The 26,233-nt window shown below is 44.8% G+C and overlaps 1 protein-coding gene across 1 annotated transcript in view; it reads right to left on the bottom strand.

Annotated features, from left to right (window-relative positions):
• The window catches only part of LOC608120 (protein FAM169B), an 87,573-nt gene that overhangs the window by 54,811 nt on the left and 6,529 nt on the right, over positions 1-26,233 (bottom strand). Inside the window, exons 2-4 of the mRNA XM_038532720.1 lie at positions 11,280-11,413; positions 7,457-7,556; positions 2,554-2,664 (exon numbers count right to left, since the gene is read on the bottom strand). Coding sequence (XP_038388648.1) covers positions 2,554-2,664; positions 7,457-7,556; positions 11,280-11,413 — 345 coding nt within the window. The remainder of the gene's footprint in view (positions 1-2,553; positions 2,665-7,456; positions 7,557-11,279; positions 11,414-26,233) is intronic.

Here is a 26,233-nt window from a genome sequence, read left to right as displayed (position 1 = left end):
ATTTCTTAAGTGACAAAGCTGTTTCTTGTTATGTTACCGAGGCGACTATTGGAGCTTCTCAAGATAGAGGCTGGTGGTCAGGAGAACCAGCGATGTAAATAGTCATGTCCACTTTCAATCTCATCACCTCAACCTTTGAGAGGAAGAGAGGGCTCGAGGTAGAATCAATTGCCAGTGGCCAATGATTTAATCTATCATGTCCATATCAAGAAGGAGAATGGCTCAGAGAGTTTCCAGACTAGTGAACAAGAGGAGGTGCGAGGAGACTGGTGTGCCTGGAGCAGGCATGAAAGCTCCTCGCCCTTTCCACATACCTGGCCCTATACAATTCTTCCATCTGCTTCTTCTGAGTTTGATCCTTTTATATAAACCATGCTGATTTTAAATCTAGCAAGTGAAATGTTTCTCTGAGCTCTGTGAGCCACTCTAGCAAACAAATCAAACTGAAGAAATAGGAAACTCTGATTTTATAGCCAGGCAGTCTGAAGCACAGGTAACCACCTGGATGTGCAATTGGCATCTGAAGTTCAAAGAGAAGTTCGTGGGAACCTCCAATCTGTAGCCAATTGGTCAAAATTAAAGTAAAAATCTGGGCTTGCAACTACCATCTGCAGGGGATGTGGTGTATCTTGTATCTAAACCCTTACCCTGTGGGATCCGATGCTACCTCTGGGTACATGGTGTCAGAACTGAGTTGAATGGTGTAACACTCAGCTGGTCTATGGAGAATTACTTGGTGTTGTATGGGAAAGCACCCCCTCCACATATTGGAAACTGAGTCTCAGAACACATTTAATAGGAAGAGACATTTTTTTTCCAAAGAAGATATACACACGGCCAACAGGTACATGACAAACTGTTCAATATCACTAACCAACACAGAAATGCAAACCAAAAAGTAGAACATCACCTCATCTCTGTTAAAAATGGCTAGTATCAAAAATACAAGAGACAACAATTATTGGGGAGGATGTGGAGGAAAGGGAACCTTTGTGCACTCTTGGTGGAAATGTATATTGGTGCATCCACAATGGAAAACAGTATGGGGACACCTGGGTGGCTCAGCAGTTGTACATCGGCCTTCGGCTCAGGGTGTGACCCCGGAGTCCGGAGATCGAGTCCCACGTCAAGCTCCCTGCATGTAGCCTGCTTCTCCCTCTGCCTATGTCTCTGCCTCTCTCTCTCTCTCTCTCTATCTCTCTCTCTCTTTCTCCCTCTCTCTCTCTCTCATGAATAAATAAGTACAATCTTTAAAAATAAAAAGGAAACAGTATGGAAGGTCCTCAAAAAATTTAAAATAAAACTACTATATGGTCCAGCAACTGCACTTCTGGTTATCCATTTGAAGGGGAAAAAAACACTGACTAGAAAAGATATATGCATATCTATCCACCCAAAACCTTGTACATGAATTTCCACAGCAGCGTTATTCATAATAGCTAAAAGGTAGAAATGACCCAAATGTCCATCACTGGTAAACGGAGAGACAAAGTGTAGTTTATCCATAAAGTGGAATAGTATTGAGCCATAAAAATAAATCAAGTGTTGCAACATCTACAACATGGTCGATCCTTGAAAACATCATGCTCAGTGAAAGAAATGAGAAAAAACCACTGCATGATTCCATCATAGGAAATGTCCAGCATAGGCAAACTCATAGAAACAGAATAGACTGAGGCACCTGAGTGGCTCAGTGGTGGAGTGTCTGCCTTTGGCTCAAGTCGTGATCCCAGGATCCTGGGATCGAGTCCTGCATCGGGATCTCCACAGGGAGCCCATGTTTCCCTCTGCCTATGTCTCTGCCTCTCTGTGTCTCTCATGAATAAATTTTTAAAAAGAAAGAAACAGAATAGACTGCCTAAGGCTGAAGAGGAGAGGTGGGCAGAAGGAAGTGATACATAAGGGGAGAAGGTTGGTTTCCTTGAGAGATAGTGAAAATTACACGTGGTGATAAATGCCCAACTCTGTGAAGATACTAACAACTATCAAACTGTATGCTTTAAATGGGTACTTGTATGATATGTCAACTATGACTCAATAAATGTTTATATATATATAATGGGAATAAAAGTAGTCTTTCCTGTAGGTTCAAAACATCAACTCCACAAATTTTGGAAGATAGGGTCACGTCTTAATAATGAGCTTGTGGAGACACTTGGGTGGCTCAATGGTTGAATATCTGCCTTTGGCTTGGGTCATGATCCTGGAGTCCTGGGATCAAGTCCCACATCGGGCTCCCTGTGAGGAGCCTGCTTCTCCCTCTGCCTATGTCTCTGCTTCTCTCTGTGTGTCTCTTATGAATAAATAAATAAAATCTTAAAAAAAAAATGAGCTCATGTTTAAAAAGCCCAGAAGCCAGATATGTATAGTAGTGAGTTAACTATTAGCTGGAGGTGAATCAAACCTTGGGTTGGTTCTACTGAAATGCCATGGCACACTGAGGCTAAGTTTCTGGAAGTAGAACATCCGAGAGGAGGGAGAAAATCTCTCAGCCACCACTCGAGTCTCATTGTTCTTGAGCAAGCATTTCTTTGACAGTAATGTGCCAGTTACCTGGGGATCTTGTTACAGATTCTGACTCAGCAGGCCTGAGTGGGGCCCAAACTTCTGCATTTCTAACAAGCTTCTTGGTGATGTCTTGCTGCTGGGCCACGGGCCACACCACTGAGTAAAAGACAGGAAACTGAAGCTCAGAGATGCTAAATAATTTGACCCAAGCCACCCCATTCACCAGGGACAGAGGATTTGAAGTCAGATCTAATTGACTCTAAAAGCCAGGTTCTTTCCACCATAGCATTCATGACATCAGTCCTGGACACCATTTTCCAGGAGAAGCCAGATCTGAATAAAAGAAGAATCCAGGATGGAATAAGCTCTGGAGCCCACGTCACAGGAGGAACAGTTGAAGAATGAGAAATGTGTGACAGACATGGCAACTGGCCCAAGCCTGGGAAGATATATCCTGTGGAGGAGTCATACCTACAAGTCTGGATGGCCCCAGTAGGGGCAACTAGGCCAGGGAGGAGACATATGGATATATCAGTTTGGACTCCTGAAAAATGTTCTAATAGTCAGAGCTGTCCCAGAGTAGAACAGGTTTCCCAGGATGCAGAGGCCCCAGACTAGAAGCTCATGTCCCCCAGATGCCACCTTCCTGATTCTGACAGATTCATACACCAATCTTATTAGCCCTACCACAAAAGAGGCATCATTTGCTATTATAAAAATAAATCTTAGACAAATCTTTCAATTCTAGCTATGGGCTCTCAGCGGGGAGGACTGTTTTCTTATTTTCCTTTGTTTTTAAGATGAACAAGTGTTAGATAAGCATCAAAGGCACGTTAGTGGAAATGAAAACTTTTTCCTTGATATATTTAGGATTGAAATAAAATTCAAAAGATTAGCCATCCTTTTTCTCCTTCTGGAATTCAATCGCACCACCTAAAATCATCTTGGAAAATACTGCATCTAATGATCTTAACAGCCCTTTGATCGTGAGTTTCTGGACCCCTGCCTCCCTCCTCCAAAGCTAAATAGCCCTGGCTTCCTCAAGCCTTCTTTAAATGGTTTCAAGCCTTCTCATCAACCGGTTATTCTCCATGGATAAGTGCCGGTTTGCTTCCTATGTGGCCTGAACAGCACCAAAGAGAACAGAGCTGTAATTGCACTGGGGGATTATCCTTCCATTAATGCAGTCCCAGGTCATGTCTGCTTTCCAGCAGCCCACTTCAATGCTGAGGCTCACTGTGCTTTCTGAGGATGAGAATTGCCATGTGTGTCTTTTTTTTTCTTCCCCAAGTAGTGTAGAGACACATCCTCCCTGGTTCAACCATGATCATTGGTTGCTTTCGGATGAACTGTATAACATTTATCCAATGAGGCAGTTTGGGATCAGTAGAAGGAACAGCTCTCTTACATTCAGGTTGTTCAAACAATAGACTAAACTGACCTAGTGTTGTACCGCCTTCCTACCCATGAGATGTGCAAGCAGAATTCATCAGGGAGGTAATTCAGCAGCCAATGTTTGGTCTGCAGGTGACAAGAAGGCCTCCTACGCTAAAATCCCATGCTTCTGTAACACAACACCCAAAGACAGAGGGAAAACAAGCAAAGGTGTGCCATAATAGAAGAATCCTGCTAGTGTTGTGCCTACTTTCTTTTTTTTTTTTTTTTTAAGATTTTATTTATTTATTCATGAGAGATACAGAGAGAGAGGCAGAGACACAGGCAGAGGGAGAAGCAGGCTCCATGCAGGGAGCCTGATGTGGGACTTGATCCCAGGTCTCCGGGATCAGGCCCTGGGCCGAAGGCGGTGCTAAACCACTGAGCCACCTGGGCTGCCCTTGTGCCTACTTTCTGCCCGGGATGATCCACAGCATCAGAGGTTCTATCACAAATCACTTCCTTCTCTCAACCACCCTAGGAGGTGGGATGTCCCATTTTGCAAAGGCCAAAACTGGCTCAGACCAAATCATTTCTCTGAGTCCCTCCCCAGGCAGCTGGCAGAGCCAGGATGCCAAATTAGTTGTCTCTGATGCTATAGTCCAGGTTCATCCTATTCTATTCTGCAAGTCACAGGAAATGAGAAAGGCCAAAGGCCATCAACTGATGGAAATCTGGAACGCAGTTCTGATTTAATGCAGGAAGTAAGAAAAAGACCACAGCTTTTTTTGATAAGGAGTCTTTTTGTTTTCATCTCTGTAAACACTTGCCATCAGTTAATAATTTTAAAATAGGAGGGATAACAAAACAAGGGGGAAGAAATGAAAGAGAAGACCCTTGAGAAGTACAGAGGTAACTAAAGAACAGGGGGGGGGGGGGGGGGCAAATGTCAGCAGCCTTGGTGACAAACTAGCCTCTGATCAGGGAAACCACCAAGATTGAGCCCCACAGGGACAAAGACAAAGGCATGTGCTTCTCAAACCACCTTGCTGGAGAAAGCATTCCTTGCTTATTCAAGGGGGAAGCTGGAGAACTTCATTACTTACATCCTAAGAGCAGCCTGTCATGAATGTTAACTGCTTGCGCCCCCTCCACCCAGGAATTCAGAATTCTTGGATGTTTTTTTGTTTGTTTGTTTTTGTTTTTTTATTTTTTGTTTTAGGATGTTTTTCTTTTGCTCACAGGGTTATTGGAAATGGCCATAATGGATTTCACCAGCTTCTCAATAATTAATTCATACCTGGGGCTTGTCAAACAGCTACAGATCCCTTTAGATGCCATCTAACCACAGGTACACACACACACACACACACACACACACACACACACACACACACACACAGGGCCTTCCCGGACAGGCCGCCTGGGTGGCTCAGCGGTTTAGCGCCTGCCTTCAGCCCAGGATGTGATCCTGGGGTCCTGGGATCGAGTCCCACATCAGGCTCCCTGCATGGAGCCTGCTTCTCCCTCTGCCTATGTTTCTGCCCCTCTCTCTCTCTCTCTGTGTCTCTCATGAATAAATAAATAAAATATTTTTTAAAAATTAAAAAAATATATAAAACAACTCTTCAAGCAGAATTTCAAAGGAACTGGGGACAGTACACTCAGGGGTCACAAATGAGCATGCAGATGAAGTGACAAACGGGTCAAAGCTGTGACGAGGACCTAGGGATACCATCAGCCACAGAGCCCATATGTTTCAAGCCACAGGAGGTGCATTTATGCCATCGTGTCTGCTTCTAACTACTAGATTAAAGATCATAAGGTATGGATTACACCTGCATGCTTTTTTGGAATTCGTGCAAAACTTCAGCAAGCACAATAGAGCCCCGGCCAGGAGGAAGACATTCAAAAACTTTATTTAAAGCACTCTTATATATAAGGAAAGGTCCGGAGCGAGATTGCTTGGAGCATATGAATATTTATTAAAATACATTCTTGAAAACAACCAAAAAATTAAGTACAGTATAAATAGGAAACAGATTTATGACTCAGTCATATGTTTACATTATGCAAATTATAGCTAAAGACCCACAACCAGGATGTTGTTAAAAGCCAAAAAAAGGCAGTGGGGGTAAGCGCTTGCTGATATTTGGACATTTTCTTAAAATTGGCAAATGATATTTTGAGTTTTTCTAACAATCTGTTCACTGAGGAGTGCCTGTGGGCACATCTTGTCATTTTCACCAACCTGGTGGTAGAGTGCCAAATTCAAGGCAAAGGCACAGGCCTGGGGTTTTCACAGCCCCCTTTGCTCAGGAAACCAAGGCTCTGTTGGACAGATTTGGGAGTAGTCCTGAACCTGGACCTAAAAGGTCTCACACAGAGCTCAGCCACCCTCAGCCTTGGAGCAATGAAGAGACTTTACCAACATGCCAAAAACTCCAAGACAGCTAGCTAAGCACATTCGTGTTTCCAGATTAACAAGAAAAGAAGCAAAAGCGACAGTCTTTGTGCTGAATAACTTTCTCTACTCAAGGATGTCACCTTGGGCTTTGTGACACCAATCAAGCAGAACATCCTCCAAGTACAAACCCAGGACAGACATGCACAGTGACGGGCAAAGATCTATCTCCAGGGCGGCTGGAGAACTGAAGGAAGCCCCCTTTGCAAATTGTAGCTAAAGAACTCTACCCCAAACTTTCACCAGGTACCACATCATCTAAGGAGGGTTGACTGATGAAGGGTTGGTTTGGTTTTTTTCATTTCTTACACGGAAAGGAATATATAGTCATAGAAGGAAATCTATAAAACACAGGAAAAAAAACACAGAAAAAATATAATCAAGGAGAAAATTTCTAAAATAGAATTCAACTTAAATTGGGACTCCCCACCTTGGACTCAAACACTTCCACAGTGCTTTGCTTACAGCTCCCTGATGCCCTGGGCGCCAGGTGAAATGATGGGCTGGAACCCTCCTCCCCTCCCCATCTCAACTGCTGCCACAGCCAACAACCCCAGATCTCTGCCTCATATGCAATTCAGCACTCACTCCAAGGAGCTGAAATCACTCACAAATGGTCTCTTCATAATGCAGAGGAAGAATAAATGAGTTACAGATTACATAAACTTTCCAACCAGAAACAAAACCCCACCCAATCATCACCTTACAAAAATCCCCTGCCACGCACTAGCTGTGTGGCCCTGGAGCAAATTACTTGACCATCAGAGGCTTCATGCTTCATAGGGCAGTGGGATACTCCAACAAAAGGACTCCACCCTGTCCATGCAACCAGTACGTGTCATTAACAAGAACAGCAAGTGCTACCCTCAAAAGCGGCTTAGAATACAGTCATGGTGGGTGAGGGAGTGTCTAGTGTCTTGACACAAAAATCAACATGGGTGTCAGTAAACAAAAATAATTGCATCATCAGATGTCTAAAAGCTGAAAATAAATCATTTCTGCTTTGATATTCTAAGAGTAGAACCATCATTTCCTACATATTTCATCCCATCAGTTGTAAGTATTAAAATCAGAATCCTTGTTTTTTAAAATCCATGTATAACTACCAACCTGTCTTTGTGTCCTGAGGATTAACCAAGACTAATATTTTATGTTGAGGTTCATCACGGTGCACCGTGCAAAAGCAAACAGATGTAGCTTCAAGTTTAACCTGAAAAAATAATAAAATCGCCATTTTGTTCCAACATCAAAGTAAGGGCACAGGAAATTACTTACCAATTAATTAGCACAGTATTCACTGAAAGAACAGTGTTCCACAGAGGTTAATTTGACAGGATGGAGGCAATGTAAAACTGGAAACCTTACCCACTCTGAGCTAAACACAAGTGCGAAGTGACAAAAACCCGTCTTCTGTCTCCCACCCAGCAAGCCCTCCCCATCCCTCATTTACCTGTCCATCTAATCAAGGACTGATTAAACACCTACTCAGCTACTCTTCCAGCCTCTCCCTCCCATATGCTTCAGGCCCCATCAGACTTCCCTACCCCAAACCCTTTCAGAGCTCACCAACAAAAGCTGATGGCCACAGCCGCACCTCAGGTTTGCACCTGCCAGGCTGGCCTCAACTGTCCTCCATGGCCATTCCATGGAAACAGCCTGAACCAGACTGTGTCCACCCCGGATGCCACTTGGGCTGCCTGCTGCCCGGCCTCAGGTCTATGCAAGCATTCTCAACAGAGAACCCCCTCTGGGCCCTACAGGCTCAGCTCTGGCTCTGAGGGCAGCCCAGGGGCAGAGATCCTCTGCTGTGAGAGAGATAGAGAGAGAGAGAGAGAGAGAGAGAGAGAGAGAGCTGGCGCCAGCTTGCTTACAAACAAGAGGAACACCAAAGAGTCTGTGGGGCTCCTAACACTGGGACTCTCTCCCAAGCACTGGTACCCTAACCCTCTTTGTAGCCATCCAGTGAACTGCCCCCAGCTCCCAAAGCAAAAGATCAACATGCTCCATTACAAAGTCTGTTTTGAAAACTGAGGAGAGTATAAGAAAAAGAAAAAAGAACGTGTCTGCTGAGCTAGGCCAGCAGGCTGCCGGTAAAAGTTTATAGCAAGCCTCCGTGGTTCTAGAGAACTGTTCCTTAAATTCTGAGAGCTGCAAACATTTTGGTGCATGGCTCCACCCGCCCACCCCCTCACCCCACCCCAGCGCCCTGTCTTCAAGGCACCTTAAGGGAGAGTCTCCAGGCTGGCCCTCAGGCGGTAGTTAGGTGAAACACAGTGCATCCCCCAGAGGGCTGTTATAGGCCATTAAAAACAACATGTAGGGGAACACCTGGCTGGCTGAGCAGGCGGAGCATGTGACTCTTGATCTCGGGTTGTGAGTTCAAGCCCCCACGTTGGATGTAGAGATTACTTAAAAATAAAATCTTAAAAAAAAAATGTACAAAGCACTGTATCGACGTGGAAAGGTGTTTATTACAGAAAGATGTTTATTATATTATATTCTGAGAGTAACCTGAATGTTTAAAAAAGCATATGCAGAAATAAAAATCAAATGGAAACATGTCAAAATGTTCACAGCAGTTAATTGTGAGGTTTTTTTTTTTTTATCATTTTCTCTGTCCCTGGCTATAGTTCGCAAATATTATCCAATAAGCATACGCTGGTTTATTATTAGCAGAAAAATAAATAAGTATTATTGTGTTTTAAATGTAACAGGACAGTTTCAAGACTGGAAACAGTTCATTAAGGGCTTTTCAGAGAACCAGAGCAATGTGGTGTGAAATATTCTCAAACCACTTTCTCAACTTTCTTTTTTATTCGAAAAAAATTTCTCTTAAGATTCTAAAAGAAAAGTTAAATTTGCTAAAAGCTATGAGGAAGTCCAATACCACCCCAAATGAGACTACTTCAACTGCTAAGTGATAGGGAGCACCTACCATTTCTTAAGTAACTGCCAAAATGGTAGGAAAAAAATTGAAAACATTCTCGTGAAAATTTATTTTCTTCTAAGAGGGGAAGCAGATAGGTATAAAGATATTTCAACATTTCTATCACATAAAAACAATTTAATTTTAAGAGCTGTCTTATTTTATTATGTTTTTGCTAATAACACTAAAATCATTCACTCACTGAGCATATTTACATATTAGTTTTGGGGTTTTTTTCTCAAGTAATGTAACCTCATAAATAAGTGTAAAATGAAAGCAGAGGACTCTGAGACTGCATCATAGAGCACTTCAGGGCTAAGTCTCCGGTTTCACCCGCTTCTCGGGTTACACCTACCTTCCCACATTCCCTCCCACCCTGCAGCTCATAGCTCCTGGCTCCCCCCAAAATTAGCAACCCCATCCCTGATGGAGAGCTTGCTTCCTTTTTCGGCTTACATGACACTAGGGGGCGCTGAAAGCGTGTGCGTGCAGGGACCTCAGCCTGCAGATCAACAACGTAGAATCACCCAGGGGATGGCTTCTAGGAGTTGGTTATGAACTAGCATCTTCAAATCTCAAGGAAGCCACAACTGTACAAGTTGCACAAGCCACTGTTCTAATTAACTTTGGAAAAACTTCAGTACGGTGAAATAAAACTCTACTAAGTTGGACAGACAGCAATGATATCTATCTAGTACGAGTAAAATCTTGTATGTAAACAAGAAAATCTTGTCTCTGCATAGATCTGACTTCAATCTGAAAGAAAGGTGGCTGATTGAGGTGCAGCCCAAAACTCACATATTCTTTTTATTTACTGCACGGGGAAATGTAGTTCTTAAAAGTAACACAATTTTAAATTTTTACCCACAGTCTCACCATCCCAACAAATAAATGGTTTTCATTTCTCTCTGTTCTCTTCCAGGCCTTATTCAAAAGACTATCTTATCAGTGCTACAAATCACATGGCTATAACTAAATTCCAACTGACAAAACTTCATTCCAAAAATCACAAAATTTGGGGGCACCTGGTGGCTCAATGGTTGAGCATCTGCCTTCAGCTCGGGTCATGACCCTGGGGTCCTGGGATCAAGTCCCACATCAGGCCCCCTGCAGGGAGCCTGTTTCTCACTCTGCCTGTGTCTCTGCCTCTCTCTGTCTCTCATGAATAAATAAAATCTTTTTTAAAAATCACAAAATTTTAAAACTGAGCCAAAGCTTAGAGACCAAAGAGCAACCAAGTCTCTCATTTCACACATGGAAAAGCCAAGGCCCAACAAGGCATTACACACAGTGTCTCATTTCGTCCTTGTAACAACAGGACAAGGTAAGCTCTGTCATTTTTTTTTCCCAATAGGCTCCACATTCAGTGTGGGGCTTGAACTCACAACCCTGAGATCAAGAGTTAGATGCTCTATCGACTAAGCCACCTAGGCACCCCAATAAGCTCTGATATTATTATCCCAATTTTAGATATGAGGAATGCCAAAACCAGAAAAGTTATGACACTCGCTAAAGGTCACACAGCTAGTAAGCAGTAGATGTGGGATTCATAGCAGACTGTCCTACTCACCCCATTGCATCACTGGACTGATTCTCAGGACTCCAGAGTCCCATTCTAGGATTCCATCTGCTCCTCAAAGTGGAATTATTCTAGTGTTCAAGAAGTTATTGGTTTTTTAAATCTATAATACTCTTTCTAGTACTAACATTCTACTTCCTTAAGTTAGATCTTTTTTATTTTTTTTTTTATTTTTTATTTTTTTTATTTATGATAGTCACAGAGAGAGAGAGAGAGAGAGAGAGAGAGAGAGAGAGAGAGAGAGGCAGAGACACAGGCAGAGGGAGAAGCAGGCTCCATGCACCGGAAGCCTGACGTGGGATTCGATCCCGGGTCTCCAGGATCGCGCCCTGGGCCAAAGGCAGGCGCCAAACCACTGCGCCACCCAGGGATCCCCCCTTAAGTTAGATCTTACAGAGCTCTTTACCAACAAGGAGGATCACACGTACCTGCTCCCCCGTGGGAAGAGAGAAAAACTCTACTGGGGGCCGCATTCCTTCCCTAAGTGTGGTATAGTAAGCCAGGGCTGCTTCCCAATGCCTTTCGGGGTCATCTTCCAAAATATCCACTGGATAAATGCCTGCTAAGGGAAAAAGACAGCAAGAAATGACATTAGTTTTATCCTTTTGTTAAAGAGGACTTCCCCTTATTTCTCCAAGTTGTTTTGTTTTTAAGCACACAAGGAACACTTGAAAAAGATTTTATGTATTTATTTATTCATGAGAGATACAGAGAGAAGTAGAGACATAGGCAGAGAGAGAGAAACAGGCTCCCCACAGAGAGCCTTATGCGAGACTAGATTCCAGAACCCCAGGTTCATGACCTGAGCCAAAGGCAGATGCTCAACCATTGAGCCATTTGCCCTCAATTTTTTTTTCAAATAAAAAAGTAGTTCTGGGGATGCCCGGGTGGCTCAGTGGTGGAGCATCTGCCTTAAGCTCAGGGGGGTAATCCTGGAGTCCTGGGATCAAGTCCTACCTCGGGCTTCCCACATGGAGCCTGCCGCTCCCTCTGCCTATGTCTCTGCCTGTGCCTCTGCCTCTCTCTCTCTCTCTCTCATGAATAAATAAATAAAATGTTAAAAAAAAAATAAAGAAAAGGAAAAGTTTTGCATCAGGTGCCAAAAGAAAACAGAAGACATTCCCAACGGCAGGGTTGGCAGCAGCCTCAGGAAGATAGGAAATACCACCTGACCCACCCACCCCCCCGCCCCCTTAGAAGGCTACAGAAACTTCCTTGCATATGCCGGAACCACCAACTGATTTTCTACGGGTCTTCCTGGAGGGAAGTCACAGCAGCCACGTGTACAGGCAGGTGCCTCGAGAGCCCACACTAGCTGCTTAGAACCTTGATGACTGACAAAATCCAGCTCGAGTTATTATTTTGCCAGCTGTGCAGATTGATAAGCGTTGCCCACCTCCTTGAGTCGGGCCTACTGTTCTGGAGAGCGCTGGATGTACAAGTCAGCAGGCCCTGTAAACCCGTCCTACACCGCGGGCTATGGTACGGAATCATTGGCGAGCTTTCCCCTGGCTCTTCCTCACCCTGGTGGAGGAAAATTATATCCTCAAAGAATCGGACAAATTGATAGCATCCAATTCAGCTCGGAAGGAGCAGCTTTCCCCTGAGATGTTGGCAGCTTCAGGCTGGCGGGTCCCCAGGTGGGAGGGGGCTCTGGGGTCCCCGCCTCGTCTGCCGATCCTGCCTCTGGTTCGGCTCCGGCCTCCTATGGGGGAGGCTGTCGAAATGGCTGCCAGATCCTCCTCCTCCCCCTGCTCCTCTTCCTCCTCCAGCTCCTGCTCCTTATTATTCAAATCCTGAGACGAAAAAAAAGAAAAATGAGAAGAGAACAGGAGCAAAGAAGAAGGGAAGAATGAAAGAAATAAGAAGAAGACAGGAGGGGGATAAGGAGAAAAGAGAAAAGAGTAAGAAGTAAGAAGAGGGGAAAAAGACAGAAAAAGAGAAGTCCTCCTCCTCCTGTTCCCCCTCCTCCCCTCTCCTCCTCCTCCTCCTGTTCCTCCTCCTCCCCTCTCCTATTCCTCCTCCTCCTCCTCCTGGTTCCTCCTCCTCCCCTCTTTTTTTCTTCCATGTAAACCTTTTGTTTTAATAAATAAGACATATTCATGGCTTAGGTTTTAAATCACATTTACAGATGAGGAACACTTCTAGGCCCAAACAGGTTAGCGGTGAAGCGACTACTGCTGGGAGGAATGCACGGCCCCCATGCACTTTAAGCCTAAGAGCAAAGACTTCATGTCAGAGAACACCGTACACATCACCTCTAGGCTCAAGAACTGGAAGCAGAGGACTGGAGGGAGAGTGGAGACTTGGTGAAGCTCCTGCGACCACCATCTGATACCCTCACCTTCACACTACAGAAGCCGACGAAAGTTGTGCTACTTTTAGATAAGCTAAGAAGGAGCTTTCCTGATTATATGAAGTGAAACTTTCTCTCTATTGTTAACAATTAGCATAAGGGCATTAGCTACACAGAGAATCCACTGACAAATACAGACTATGAGAACAGGGAAGAGGAAGCCACACAGATACCTCGTTTCTTCAAATGTCAGAAACTTCCACGCCACAGCAGAAGAGCAGTGGATGAACTCTACCTCTCCCAAAGGTTTAGTCCAAAAACTTCCTGTTGGCATTTGCACCAAATAAGGCTCCCAGTACTTATGGCATCATCTGCTGGGCAATGAGGTCCAGCCCCGCCTCTCTCTTTGCTTGTCCTTAGTCCGGAGGCTCAGCCTCTGGCCTCACCGTCTTGTGCTCAGCCCCCCTCCATTAGCCACCAATCAAAATAACCCAGCTGGGTTCCCTGGGGCCCAGGTCCAGCAGGATTCTGCACACTTCCCACCCCTTATATCACTGAGTTTGCTTACCCCTCGGTAAGCCAGATGAGGAAACTGAGGCCAAGAGCATGCTTGGCTAGTTAGTGGCAACAGCAGGCCATGAAGATCTGACCAATCTCAGAATCTGTGCAAAGCACTCAGATTATGGGGCACCTGGGTGGCTCAGTGGTTGGGTGTCTGCCTTCAGCTCAGGTCATGAACCTAGGGTCCTGGGATGGAGTCCTGCATCGGGCTCCCCTACAGGGAGCCTGCTTCTCCCTCTGCCTATGTCTCTGCCTCTCTCTGTGTGTCTTATGAATAATAAATAAAATTAAAAAAAAAAAAAGGTCAAACTGGAAAGGAGGTTTGCTTCAACCCCAAAGCACTGGGCTCCTCCGGCACAACTGTCCCATGAAAGCAGCTGGAATAACCACATTTCCCTAACTGCCCCCAGGAGCTCCATCTCTGGAGCCAGTCAAGATCCCAGCGCTTATACCCCGTGCTGCTGGGCCCTTCTCAGGAGAGAAGGAGAGATGCTTGTCAGACCCAGGCCTCGAGGGCACTCCAATGGGATCCAGGGCTGCCAGGACAGCAGCCTCAATCAGGAGCCTCAGTTGGGCTCCTCTGAGAAGCACAACTGGGCCCCCCTTGGGACAGGGCTTGGGGAGGACACCATGGCCTTCAGGGCTTTGGGAGTGGGGGCACCTCACCATGGCTACAGGGCCCAGAGAGGCTTGGGTGCTCCTGGGGGCACCCAGGGAGGCTCCTGCCTGGCTCCCCTGCAGGCTGCCACGGGTTACCTGGCATCAGTTCTGGTCGCATGTGGTCAGGAGAAATGCAATGAATGTGTTTTGCTCCTTCCACACCATGAAATCATTTCCCCTGCTGGTTCTGCTGGCTGAGGCTGTGAGACCCCCTCAGAGAACTCTGTGACAGTAACCCCAGGCCACCCTTGTACCTCCTGGCTCTACTGCCAGCTGGGCCCAGTGGCAGAGCCTCAAGCCCTGAAGGGGAGTTTCTTCTCAGCAGAGAGCCCACAAGAAGAGTCAGGCCTGCGGGGGGGGGGGGGGGGGGGGGGGGGGGGGGGGGGGGGGGGGTGTTCAGAGCCCTGGATGGCACAGAATAACCCTCTGAGTAGAGGGCAGCTATAAACATCTCAACACTTACAGAATAACCCAGCACCCATGCTCCATCCCCCTTTAAAGTCTGCAAGCTGGGTGCAGACCCCACAGGACTTTCAAGGACTCCCAAGAAGAGTCCTGGGGCTGGCAAACCAGCCTCCTGGAAGGGAGCTGAATTCTTCAGCCCTTTTGGGTTTTAATTAGTTCCCCTCCGCCTGGGGCAGGGGGTGTTGAACAGGAAACAGTGCAGGGTAGGGGGTGAGGGAATCCCTCATTAGAAAACCTCCTGCAGCTTCACTCTTACACCCAAAATGTTTGGGTTTGTTTTCTGGAAATCTGGTTGGGAATGAAAAAGGAAATACTTGATTGAGGCAGAAGGAAGGCACATCCAAGGCCAGCTGGGAAGGGGACCCCTGCTCTTCTGGAGGAGAAAGACCTCTCCCCAACTTGGCAGGAAGATAGACTCCCTCCCCAGCCTAGGAAGTGCCTGTATACACACACACACACACACACACACACACACACACACACACACAAAAGACCCTGAGAAGAAGGAAGCCTCCCACCCCACCCCCAACCACAAGGGCACACTTGGGCAGTGCCCAGGGGATTCCAGGAAGTAAACAAGTCTGGGGTGTTTTACGCACGCGCTCTGGAGCTGAGCTGGGTCGCCACACTCCCTTCGCTGGTGATGGAAGGCAGGCTCTGGGCAGGGGCTTCCAGATGTGAAATGCTAACAGGCTTTAATGGCTCAAACTGAACAGGAAATATTTTTCCAAAGCCAAAAGAGTGTAATCTTTTCAGTACAATGTAAAATGCTTTTATGAAAAAGGCACACAGTTGAAATGATAATTCATTGCAGACTGTAAAGAAAATGAAATCCCTAAACAAGCCCCAAATTTAAGAATTCACTTTAAGCATCTGTTTGCTGTAGTCACTGGAACAACAACAAAGTGGTACCTCTTAAAGCATACTTCTAGGGAAAATATTTCAATCATTCAGGATCTATGCACCAAAGCCCTAGTTCCCAGGGAGGCACGCATGGTGTCCCACTGAGCCCCTGCCTGTCACCCACTACCTATCAGCCACAGCCAGTGGGTCAGCCACTACTGCTTAGTCCGATAAAGCCTAATACTCTAGGGGCTTCACAGCACTTTTTGGTCTTCCCTATATAAACAGCAAAGCCAATTAATGAAGAACTTGAGAGAGGTCAATGCTCTGCACTTAACCATTTAATTCAGTATCACTTGCAGAATATTCTCTCCAAATACTACCTCACCGCAAAGATGTGTAAAGTTCTTTCATTTTAGCAAAGTGAGATTTTTCTCATATGGCACTATTATTGTAAAAAAACATTAATAAAGATATTTTAGGGACACCTGAGTGGCTCAGCGGTTGAGCATCTGCCTTTGGATCAGGCTCAGGTCATGATCCCAAGGTCCTAGGATCAAGTCCTGCATCAGGCTCCCAGTGGGGAGCCTCTTCTCCCTCTGCCTCTCTCTCTCTCTCTCTCTCTCTCTCTCTCTCTCTCTTTCTCTCTCTCTCTCTCTCTCTCTCCCTGAGCCTCTCATGAATAAATAAATGAAACCTTTAAAATATATCTTTTCTTAACTTTAACTAGCCCTGCTTTTGAGAATTCTGACCTCATGAAAGCCTCTATCTATCCATCAGTTAACAACATGGCATTATGTCACTGGAAAAGCTGACTGTAATCACTTGATTCTTTTGTAGTCATGTGGGTTGACATTCTTGAGTTAGAGTTAAAAACAACTCTTGCTCATAATACATGAAAAAAAAAACTTCAAGCACACAAGATTATAAGCTAATATTCTACTTTTATTTTTCAAGGATGGTTAAGAGTGGATATTCCTAATACAGGAAAAAAGATTTTTTTGTTTTTTGCTTTTCTTTATTTTTCACACTAGTGGTCTGCTTTTTCCTCACGAATCAATTTTCTTCTGAAAGGAACATAAAAGAAAGAATCCATATTATAGAGGAAAATGGCCAGAGGGGATTACATGACTAATTCTGGACTTAGCATGAAACATGGAGACTAGTTTGTAACCAGAGAGAGGAGAGCACCAAGGAGATACCAAGGCAGGGAGCAGAAGTCTCTGGGGAGAGCTGAACCCTGGTGTTCTGCATACCCAAGGCTGTGAGGGCAAGACCAAAAGGGAGAAGATTCCCCAATGCCACCTCAGTTGCTCAGAATTTGAGACCAGGAATCCATCACGTTCCCCAATTTCAAGTGAAGCATGTGTTTGACTGCACAGTGCAGTCCCAGAGCTGTGTGTACTCAAGCTCTATGCTTTCAAACTCCATATTTGCAAATGCAAACTTCATCTGGGGCCTCTAAAGCTTTCACCACAGGAAGCCTTAAAACTGAGAACTACTTTTAACTTAAAGGATGATTATGTTTAACTTAAAAAAAGAGGGCTGTTGCATTAACAGGTATCCCCGCCTTCCAATAATGCACATGACACTGCTTCACTTTTATGAAAGAACTACCTGTTTTCTACTAACTGAAGAAATCCAAAAAGGCCTTTTGCTCTGATGATAAAAGGCGAAAAGCAAAAACAGTGTTCAGCATAGGTTCCAGAGCGACCCCATGTAGACATACTGCACACCTGAGCACTGAAAGTGGTTCTGACAAGCTCCTGCCCCAGGAAATACATCGAGCACCAAGCTCCCAGAACTCTGGACAATGTCTGTGAGCATCTGCCTTTTATCACCATTTATTTTATGTATCCCTTAGCAAGATGGATGCCAAGGTATCAGAGAAGTCTAAGACACATTAGTTGTATATCTAGGCATGCTCAAAAACTTTTCCATATAAGTTCATGGTAACTAATTCTTCTCTTATACCGTTCTAGCTTACGATAGGTTTCATGGGAACACTCTACTTCCAGAGAGTGGGGGAAACTCGTAGTGGGAAATATCCACAGTTGCATAAAACACGGCCTGGCATTTACTTACTATCAAAGAATCCAAGTCTGTGCAGCCAGCACTATGACTCTCTCCTGCCACTCCAGTATTTTCCTAAGCACATCCTGTGGTAAACTAACTCCATAAGATAAGCTGTAAATCGGGCTTCCAGGGCCAGCAGGCTTTAAAAAGAAGGTCTGTCGTGGCACTTAGGAGTCCCTAGGGGTCTCAGTCATTTAAAGTATCTGACTCTTGATTTAAGCTTAGGTCATCATCTCAGGATCATAAGATCAAGCCCCACGTCCAGCTCTACACTCAACAGGGAGTCTGCTTGAGATTCCCTCTCTTTCCTTTTCCCTCTGCCCCACCCTACTGCTCTCTCTCTCTCAAATGAATAAAATAAGTAAAATCTTAAAAAAAAAAAAAAAAAAACAGGGCAGCCCCGGTGGCTCAGTGGTTTAGCGCCGCCTTCAGCCTGGGACATGATTCTGGAGACCCAGAATCGAGTCCCATGCCGGGCTCCCTGCATGGAGCCTGCTTTCTCCCTCTGCCTGTGTCTCTGCCTCTCTCTCTCTCTCTCTCATGAATAAATCAATAAAATAAAAAAAATTAAAAAATAAAAAAACAGGTCTGCTGTGGCACTCAAAACTCACTGCTGGGAGTTCCACATGCCTGTCTGCAGTAGAACATTTAGAAATCCTCAAGCAGTGGAATTTGCTTAATCCGGCATTTATTTCCCAAATTGATGTAACCAGAGACCCCTTTGTCCCAGAACACCAACCAACAGATGACAAGCACACCTTAAAGAGAAGCATTTTCAAGTACCGTCAGGGCAGGAGCAAGCATCATTCTCAGACAGGCAGGAAAGGTACAAACGCTCACAGCCCAAAGGCCCCACCCAGCAAGGGGGCCACTGTGTTAGCAGAGCAACTGTCTCCAGAAAGGAGTAGAAAACAGAAGGTGAAGCGAACACACACTTGGATATTTTTGTTGGTTTTGAAGAGCATCTGATTGCCAAAATATTCTTAGCAAAGAATTGTACAAAAAAAAAAAAGTTGGAAGACACAAATGTGGAATATGTTAGAATTTTTTTGAGCAGATGAGCAAACTTGCAGGGAATGGAGGCACGCTGGGGAAAGGTCTGCAGGTGGTGGCGGGAAGGTTTCATCCCCAGTAATTGACAGGGAGCCTGTCGCTCTGTTATCACATATTTAGTATTGGCCCACTTGCAGCTTGTCATTGCCTTGGCTGAGAATAAACCACTTGTCCCAAATCTAAGGTGGTAAAATATGCAGATGACTTTGTGTGCCTCCCACACAAAGGTTTATGTAATCCTAATTGCTTCTAATATGAAGGTCTCATAATCCAAGCTTTGGTGCATCTTACGTTTAGGCAAATGATACAAAGATAAAACTATTTTTCTCCCTGAATCATTCCAAAGGACATGAGGTGGGAATGAAACATACTGTTGCTTTTGCATACAACGAGGTGTCACATCGAGGGACAAATGTGAAGCCTTGTTTGGGGCAGGTGGAATTAAACAGATTCTCACATACATACTTCCTTATGAACAGTAACAAAGAGGGGTCCCCACTCTGACAACCACAGGAGCCTCAGGCTTTCCTCACCCCAACCCCGAGCCGCTCCATGCCATGTGGTCATCACCACGGTACCATATTTTTCTAACCTTTACTGAGAAGGACAAGGCTTTGGCACACGCTCAGGAGAACACAGAAAGCCTGACTCTGTGTATCCCGAATGTAATTGACCAAGAACTTGTAAAAATACTGAGCCCCGTGTCAGTAACACCACCATTAACACATGGTGGCCTTGGAGCTGATGGGAAAACGCTGTGGAGAGCCACTGTCCAGAGCGGAACCAAAGCCCTAAACCACACAGGATGCAGTGAAGAGGAAGAAAAATAATTCTTCTTCAATGTGTAATGGTTTTACCCAGTATTTACAGAATAACATTTCTCAGAACTTACCCCAAAATTGTGGCTGTTAATGGACTTCACAAACTTTCATCCAGAAATCACAGCCCTATATGTTCATCTAATACACTGCAAACAATAATACCTCTGAAGAGGAGGGAAAAAATTGGCTTCTATTTGGCATGCCCAGCCCTGTGCCAAGCAAGAAAGGAAGATGAAAATAGACCAGTCCTCAGTCTCCACAACCCAGTTCTAGATTAAGTTGTGCACACCACAGGGTACTTCGACTCATCACCCAGACCACCATGCACGGAGAATGAATGGATGGAAAAGAATGGGTTTATAAAGCTAAAAAATTATTTACTTAGGAAGATGACAGTTATTCCTGAGTGACTAGAAATGTGTCGAGGTAGCTATATTTCTATAAGGACGGGACCTTTTGGTGTAAAACTAAAAAGTAGATGAAGTAGTACATGCCAAATGTGAATATTTGCATCAAAGTTAGTACTAGATCAGTTTTAAACTGAAAAAATTAGGGACACCGGGATGGCTTAGCGGCTGAACACCTGCTTTCGGACCAGGGCATGATCCCAGAGTCCCAGGATCAAGTCCCGCATCAAGCTCCCTGCATGGAGCCTGCTTCTCCCTCTGTGGGTGGCTCTGCCTCTCTCTCTGTGTCTCTCACGAATAAATAAAATCTTTTTTAAAAAAGTGATGTTCTGCCTTCTATGGATAAAGTTTCTAAAGTACTAGCAGAGTTGGGCACCTGGCTGGCTCAGTTGAAAGAGCATGCAACTCTTGATCTTGGGGTCATGAGTTTGATCCCCACGCTGGGAATAGAGATTACTTAAAACAATAAAAAATGAATTTAAAAAAAGTATTAGCTGGGAGAATAAGTATTATCTTAATGATAAGTTCTCACATTAAAACACACCCTTTTATTTTTTTATTTATTTTTTTTAAAGATTTTATTTATTTATTCATAGAGATGCAGAGAGAGAAAGGCAGAGACACAGGCAGAGGGAGAAGCAGGCTCCATGCAGAGAGCCTGACGTGGGACTCAATCCAGGGTCTCCAGGATCACGCCCTGGGCTGCAGGCAGCACTAAACAGCTGCGCCACTGGGGCTGCCCAAAAATACACCCTTTTACACCTTACATTCACAGAGTATTTTCCAGTTACAAGGGCTTTCACACAAGTCCTTGTTTATTTGAAACTTAACATCAACCCTTTGAAGTCAATAAAGCACACAAAGCACTACCCGTATTTTTCAGATGTGGCAACAGAAGTTCAAAAACAGAAAGTCAGTAGTAGAGCTGGACTCAAACTCAGATCTTAAGATTTCCAGCACAGCCTCTACCAGTGCACCTGCTTACTCCTGTATACCATGCCAAGGGCCACACATTCATCTACCAGCACCAAAGGGGAGCAAGTACTCAGCATAGCACCGCATGAAATACCTTTTTAAGACTGAATAATATTACATTATATAGTGCGTATGTCTGTATGTGTGTGTGTGTGTAAAAATGCCATTTTGTTTATCCATCCACCCGTTGTTGGACACTTGGGCTGCTTTCACCTTTGAGCTATTCCAAAGAATACTGGAATGAACATAGATTTAACATATTTCTTTCAGTTCCTGCTTTCCCTTCTTTTGGATGTATATACCCAAAACTAGAATTGCTAGATCATAAGGTAATTCTATGTATAATTTTTTTTATTTTTTTAAGATTTTATTTATTTATTCATAGAAGACACAGAGAGAGAGAGAGAAACAGAGACATAGGCAGAGGGAGAAGCAGGCTCCATGCAGAGAACCTGATGTGGGACTCAATCCCAGGACTCCGGGATCACTTCCTGAGCCAAAGGCAGATGCTCGACCACTGAGCCACCCAGGCGTCCCTATGTTTAATTTTTTTAAAGAACAACTGTATTGTTTTCCACAATGGCTGCACCATTTTACATTCCTACCAAAAGGGCCTAGATTTCCCCACATTCTTACCAATACTCATTCTTTTCTGACTGTTGTGGGTGTTTTTGTTTTGTTTTGTTTGATAATAGCCATTCTAATGGGTGTGAAGTGGTATTTCTTTTTTTTTTTAAGATTTTATTTATTTATTTGACAGAGAGCAAGTGAGCGCGAGAGCATGAGCAGGGGAGAGGGGCAGAGGAAGAAACAGACTCCCTGACTCGGGACTTGATCCCAGGACTCTGAGCCGGACGCTTAATCAACTGAGCCACCCAAGCACTCCCATTATGGTTTAAATTTGCCTTTCCCTAATGATGAATGATATTAAGCATCTTTTCATGTGCTTGCTGGCCATCTGTATGTCTTCTCTGGAGAAAGATCTATTCAAGTCTTTTGAAAATTATAGTTGTAATTTTTAAAATGTACTTCAAAAACCGTGAGAAGTAGAAAGACATGAATTCACAAAGGGTTAAATCGCCAGGCTGCTGTGGCCTAAGCAGGCTACCTGCAGAGGAGCATTCATATGACCTGCATCACAGGACAATGATGCCCACCTCTGCCCACTGTCCAGCTGAGCCACACTCCAAACAAAGATAGCAATAGCTGGGAGGTGGCCAAAGTCAGGAGGACAGAATAATTGTGCACTGTCATCTGGAAAGCCACTTTAATGTTTGGAGGGGAATAAAAAACTTTCTACCAACTTTTAAAAATAACAATATAGTAATGCGGGATCCCTGGGTGGCGCAGCGGTTTGGCGCCTGCCTTTGACCCAGGGCGCGATCCTGGAGACCCGGTATCGAATCCCACGTCGGGCTCCCGGTGCATGGAGCCTGCTTCTCCCTCTGCCTATGTCTCTGCCTCTCTCTCTCTCTCTCTCTCTATGTGACTATCATAAATAAATAAAAATTTAAAAAAATAATAATAATATAGTAATGCCCTGCAGCCTCTATGACACCTGCTCCCAGCATCCCTACCCAAGGGTGATATCAGCTTAGACCAAGGTCTTCCTAGTACCCTAGTACCCCAGGGTCCTAAGAAGAGTTCTAATCAGACCCAGGCCATATTCAATACCAACCCCACAGCAAAGTTCTACAGATTTTTCTGTTCTACAGCTGGGTTAAAATGTGGAACAAGAAACATCATAGCCATCATTTAAGGGTTCCAGGCAATACACTGGCAAAAAAGCAGACACACTCTCTGCACTTATAGAACTTACAGACTGGTCAGAGAGACACAAAAGCAGTTAGATACCCCCATGGTACAGCGGAGAAGGAAGGGGGAGACAAGAGACATGATGACCAGGGAAATTGGATCTAAGGAGGTAACCTGGAAGCACAGGACTGAATAAAATGTTAGCCCTGTGCAGACCAGGGGCAAGGGCCCCCCAGACTGAAGGAACAGCTCGTGTGGGAAAAAGAAAGGAGCCGCGGGATTCCAAGAGCTAAAGATCAGCCAGTGTGCCTTCAGTACAGCTGGCCAAGGGAAGAAGGGCAGGAATCACAGGAAGCAGGCAGGCAGAGGCCAAAGTGACAGGACCCTGGCCTTCATCCTGACTTCAGGTCTCAAGGAAAATGCAATAGGAGGCTGCTGAAAGGTCCCAACAGGGCATGACAACTGGAGTGTCTGTTTACTGCTTCTTCCAGAATACAAAGTGATGGGAAACCAAACCAGAGGTGATGCAGGGTAAGGCAGCCAATGAAAATGGCTTGGATCAGTGATGGCAGAGGAGACGACAAGGAAGAGATGGCAGGCATAAGCCAGATGTGCAGTGGCTATGGCAAAACTACTACTTGGATGTGTGGGATGAAGGGCCAAGGTGGCTTTCGGTTTTAACCCTTCCCCTCCACATAAGTCTGTGAAATTCTACTAGGAACTTCCAACTTGTAATAGATTTATTTTATTATTTTTAAAAGATTTTTAATTTATTTATTCATGACAGACACAGAGAGAGGGGCAGAGATACAGGCAGAAGGAGAAGCAGGATCCCTGTGGGGAGCCCAATGCAGGACTCGATCCCAGGACCCCGGGACCACACCCTGAGCCAAAGGCAGATGCTCAACCACTGAGCCACCCAGGCGTCCCAGGATATTGCATTTTAACTTAGAATTGTCTCAGCTGCATTTGGCCTGTGAGGACCAGACAGGACTGAGTGGGGAAGAGAAAGGATGGGAGGCAACCATCCCCTCTGGGTAGCCAAAGAATAACAGCGCAGAGTCTGCCACGTGCCCAGAGCTGGCCAGAAAGGGAAGTCAGTAGAGATTGCCACTGGACTTCGATGAATGAATCTCCAGTGGTTTTGTCCCAAGAATAGCGCCACGCCCTCAAGGGCTGTCTACAGCGCCCCCCTCAGCTCCAGGGAGGTCCCAGCCCCCATCTGGGAGCCCAGACAGATTTAGGCTTCTGGGTACCACTCTCGGGGGCCTATGGAGGCCCCAGGTCTTCTCGGCAGCCAGGAGCCGAGGCTTAACCAGACCATCAACACGGTTCACAACAGCGAGGTCAAGGGCGTTCGGGAGAGCTGCTCAGGCTAGAAGGGCTGCAGTTCGTGCTCCTGATGCCCGCTGGGCTGCTGTGGGGGTCAGAGTCAGGAGCGGGGTACTTTAGTTTCATAGCCCTGGCAAGACAGCCTTTTCACAAAATGGATTGCTCTCTGAGTATCAATTTGCCTCCAGACTTTCTGAGTCTGCTCAACTGGAATTTTGTATCCACAATAGAATAGTTGAGTCTGATTTAGTTTGTGCTGATCCTGTTGTGACTGTTTATTTCATCATATGTTCAGAGATTTTTGAAATCAAGTCTGAATGACCCCAAAGCTGGTGCTCTTCCCTCAGGTTCAAACTTCATGGCTTATGTGGCTCAATATTAGGGAGTTCTCACAGGGCAGCATCCTTTTGTGGTTGCTTCATCTGTCTTTTCAGACTGGCTCAGCTTGTAATACCTTAAGGAAAATACTTAATATTTTAGAATAACATCCATCTTATTCTTTCTGTTTGCAGGTTCATCAGGGTCAGTACAAACTAAAGCATACCCACAAAGACTATAGATATTGAAATTATCCAGCCCAGAGGATAAGGATAGTCAATATGTCTAAAGAAATTTAAATAGAAAAGTTAAAGAGCTAAAATTATTGTTTGACCAATAAGATTCTAAGGGAAAATAAAGTAGAATTTCTAAAAATTAATGTCTTAAATAGCTGATGAACTGGAAAATATATCTAAAGAAATTACCCAGAATAATAAGGTCCAGTAACAATCTTCACTGAAGTTCTAGAAGGAGAAAATAGGATGAAGAAGAGTAAAGATTTGAAGAAATGATTGAAATTTTTCCATAATGGATGAAAGATACCTGTCTTCAGATATTAGAATCCCAACCAATCCCCAAAGCAGGAAAAAAGGAAAAAAAAAAAAAAAAAAAAAAAACCTTAAGACACACTGGTCAGTTGCAAAAAACACAAAAATACGACTATAAAAGCAGCCAGAAGACAAAGACAGATCCTCCAAAGGAATGCTACGTAGACAGACAGCAGCCTTCTCCACTGCAACTATGGCAGCCAGACAACAATGGAAGAAACATTTTTAAAAGACAAGAGGGCAGCCTGGGGTGGCTCAGCAGTTTAGCACCGCCTTCAGTCCAGGGCATGATCCCGGGGATCCGGGATCAAGTCCCATTTCAGTCTCCCTGCATGGAGCCTACTTCTCCCTCTGCCTGTATCTCTGCCTCTCTCTCTCTCTCTCTCTCTCTCTCTCTCTCATTCATAAATAAACAAAATCTTTAAAAAAAATAATAAAGGACAGAAGGAAAATAACTTCTATCCTCCACTGAGCAAAAGTAACTTCCAAGAACATGGGCAAATAAAGAAATGTTTAGAAAAACAAAGCCTGAGGGAGCTTGCTATCAGAAAATCCTCACTCAAGTTATTTCTAAAGGAAATTATTATTATTCTTATGAATTATTATTATTATGAATTATTATTATTATTTCTAAAGGAAAATAACTTCTAGAAGAAGTTAATTAAGAAGGAATGAGGACAGGGAGCCTGGTGGCTCAGTGGTTGAGCATCTGCCTTTGGCTCAGGTCGTGATCTCAGGGTCCTGGGATCGAGTCCCATATTGGGCTCCCCACAGGGAGCTCCTTTTCCCTCTCCCTGTGTCTCTGCCTCTCTCTCTCTGTGTCTCTCATGAATAAACACATAAAATCTTTTTTAAAAGGAGAAGAAGGAGGAGAAAGAAGAGGAGGAGGAATGAGAACAGGAGAGGCTGGGTGGCTCAGTTGGTTAAGCGTCTCCCTCTGGCTCAGGTCATGATTTCGGGGTCCTGGGATCTAGCCCCATGTTTACCTTCCTGCTTAGTGGGGCGCCTGCTTTTCTCTCCCTCTGCCCCTCCCCCCCACTTGTGTGTGTGTGTGTGTGTGTGTGTGTGTGTGTGTGTGTGCTCTCTCTCTCTCTCTCAAATAAATAAGAGCTATTTAAAAAAAAGGATTGGGAACAAAAATAATAATAATATACACGCAGATAAAAATCCAAGCCAGGGGCAGCCCCGGTGGCGCAGCGGTTTAGCGCCACCTGCAGCCCAGGGCGTGATCCTGGGGACCCTGGATCGAGTCCCACATCCAGCTCTCTGTAT

The sequence above is a fragment of the Canis lupus genome, chromosome 3 (genome assembly GCF_011100685.1).
Source record: "Canis lupus familiaris isolate Mischka breed German Shepherd chromosome 3, alternate assembly UU_Cfam_GSD_1.0, whole genome shotgun sequence".
NCBI lineage: Eukaryota > Metazoa > Chordata > Mammalia > Carnivora > Canidae > Canis > Canis lupus.
The sequence above is the reverse complement of the archived record's forward strand: the minus strand, read 5'-3'. Positions and strand labels throughout refer to the sequence as shown.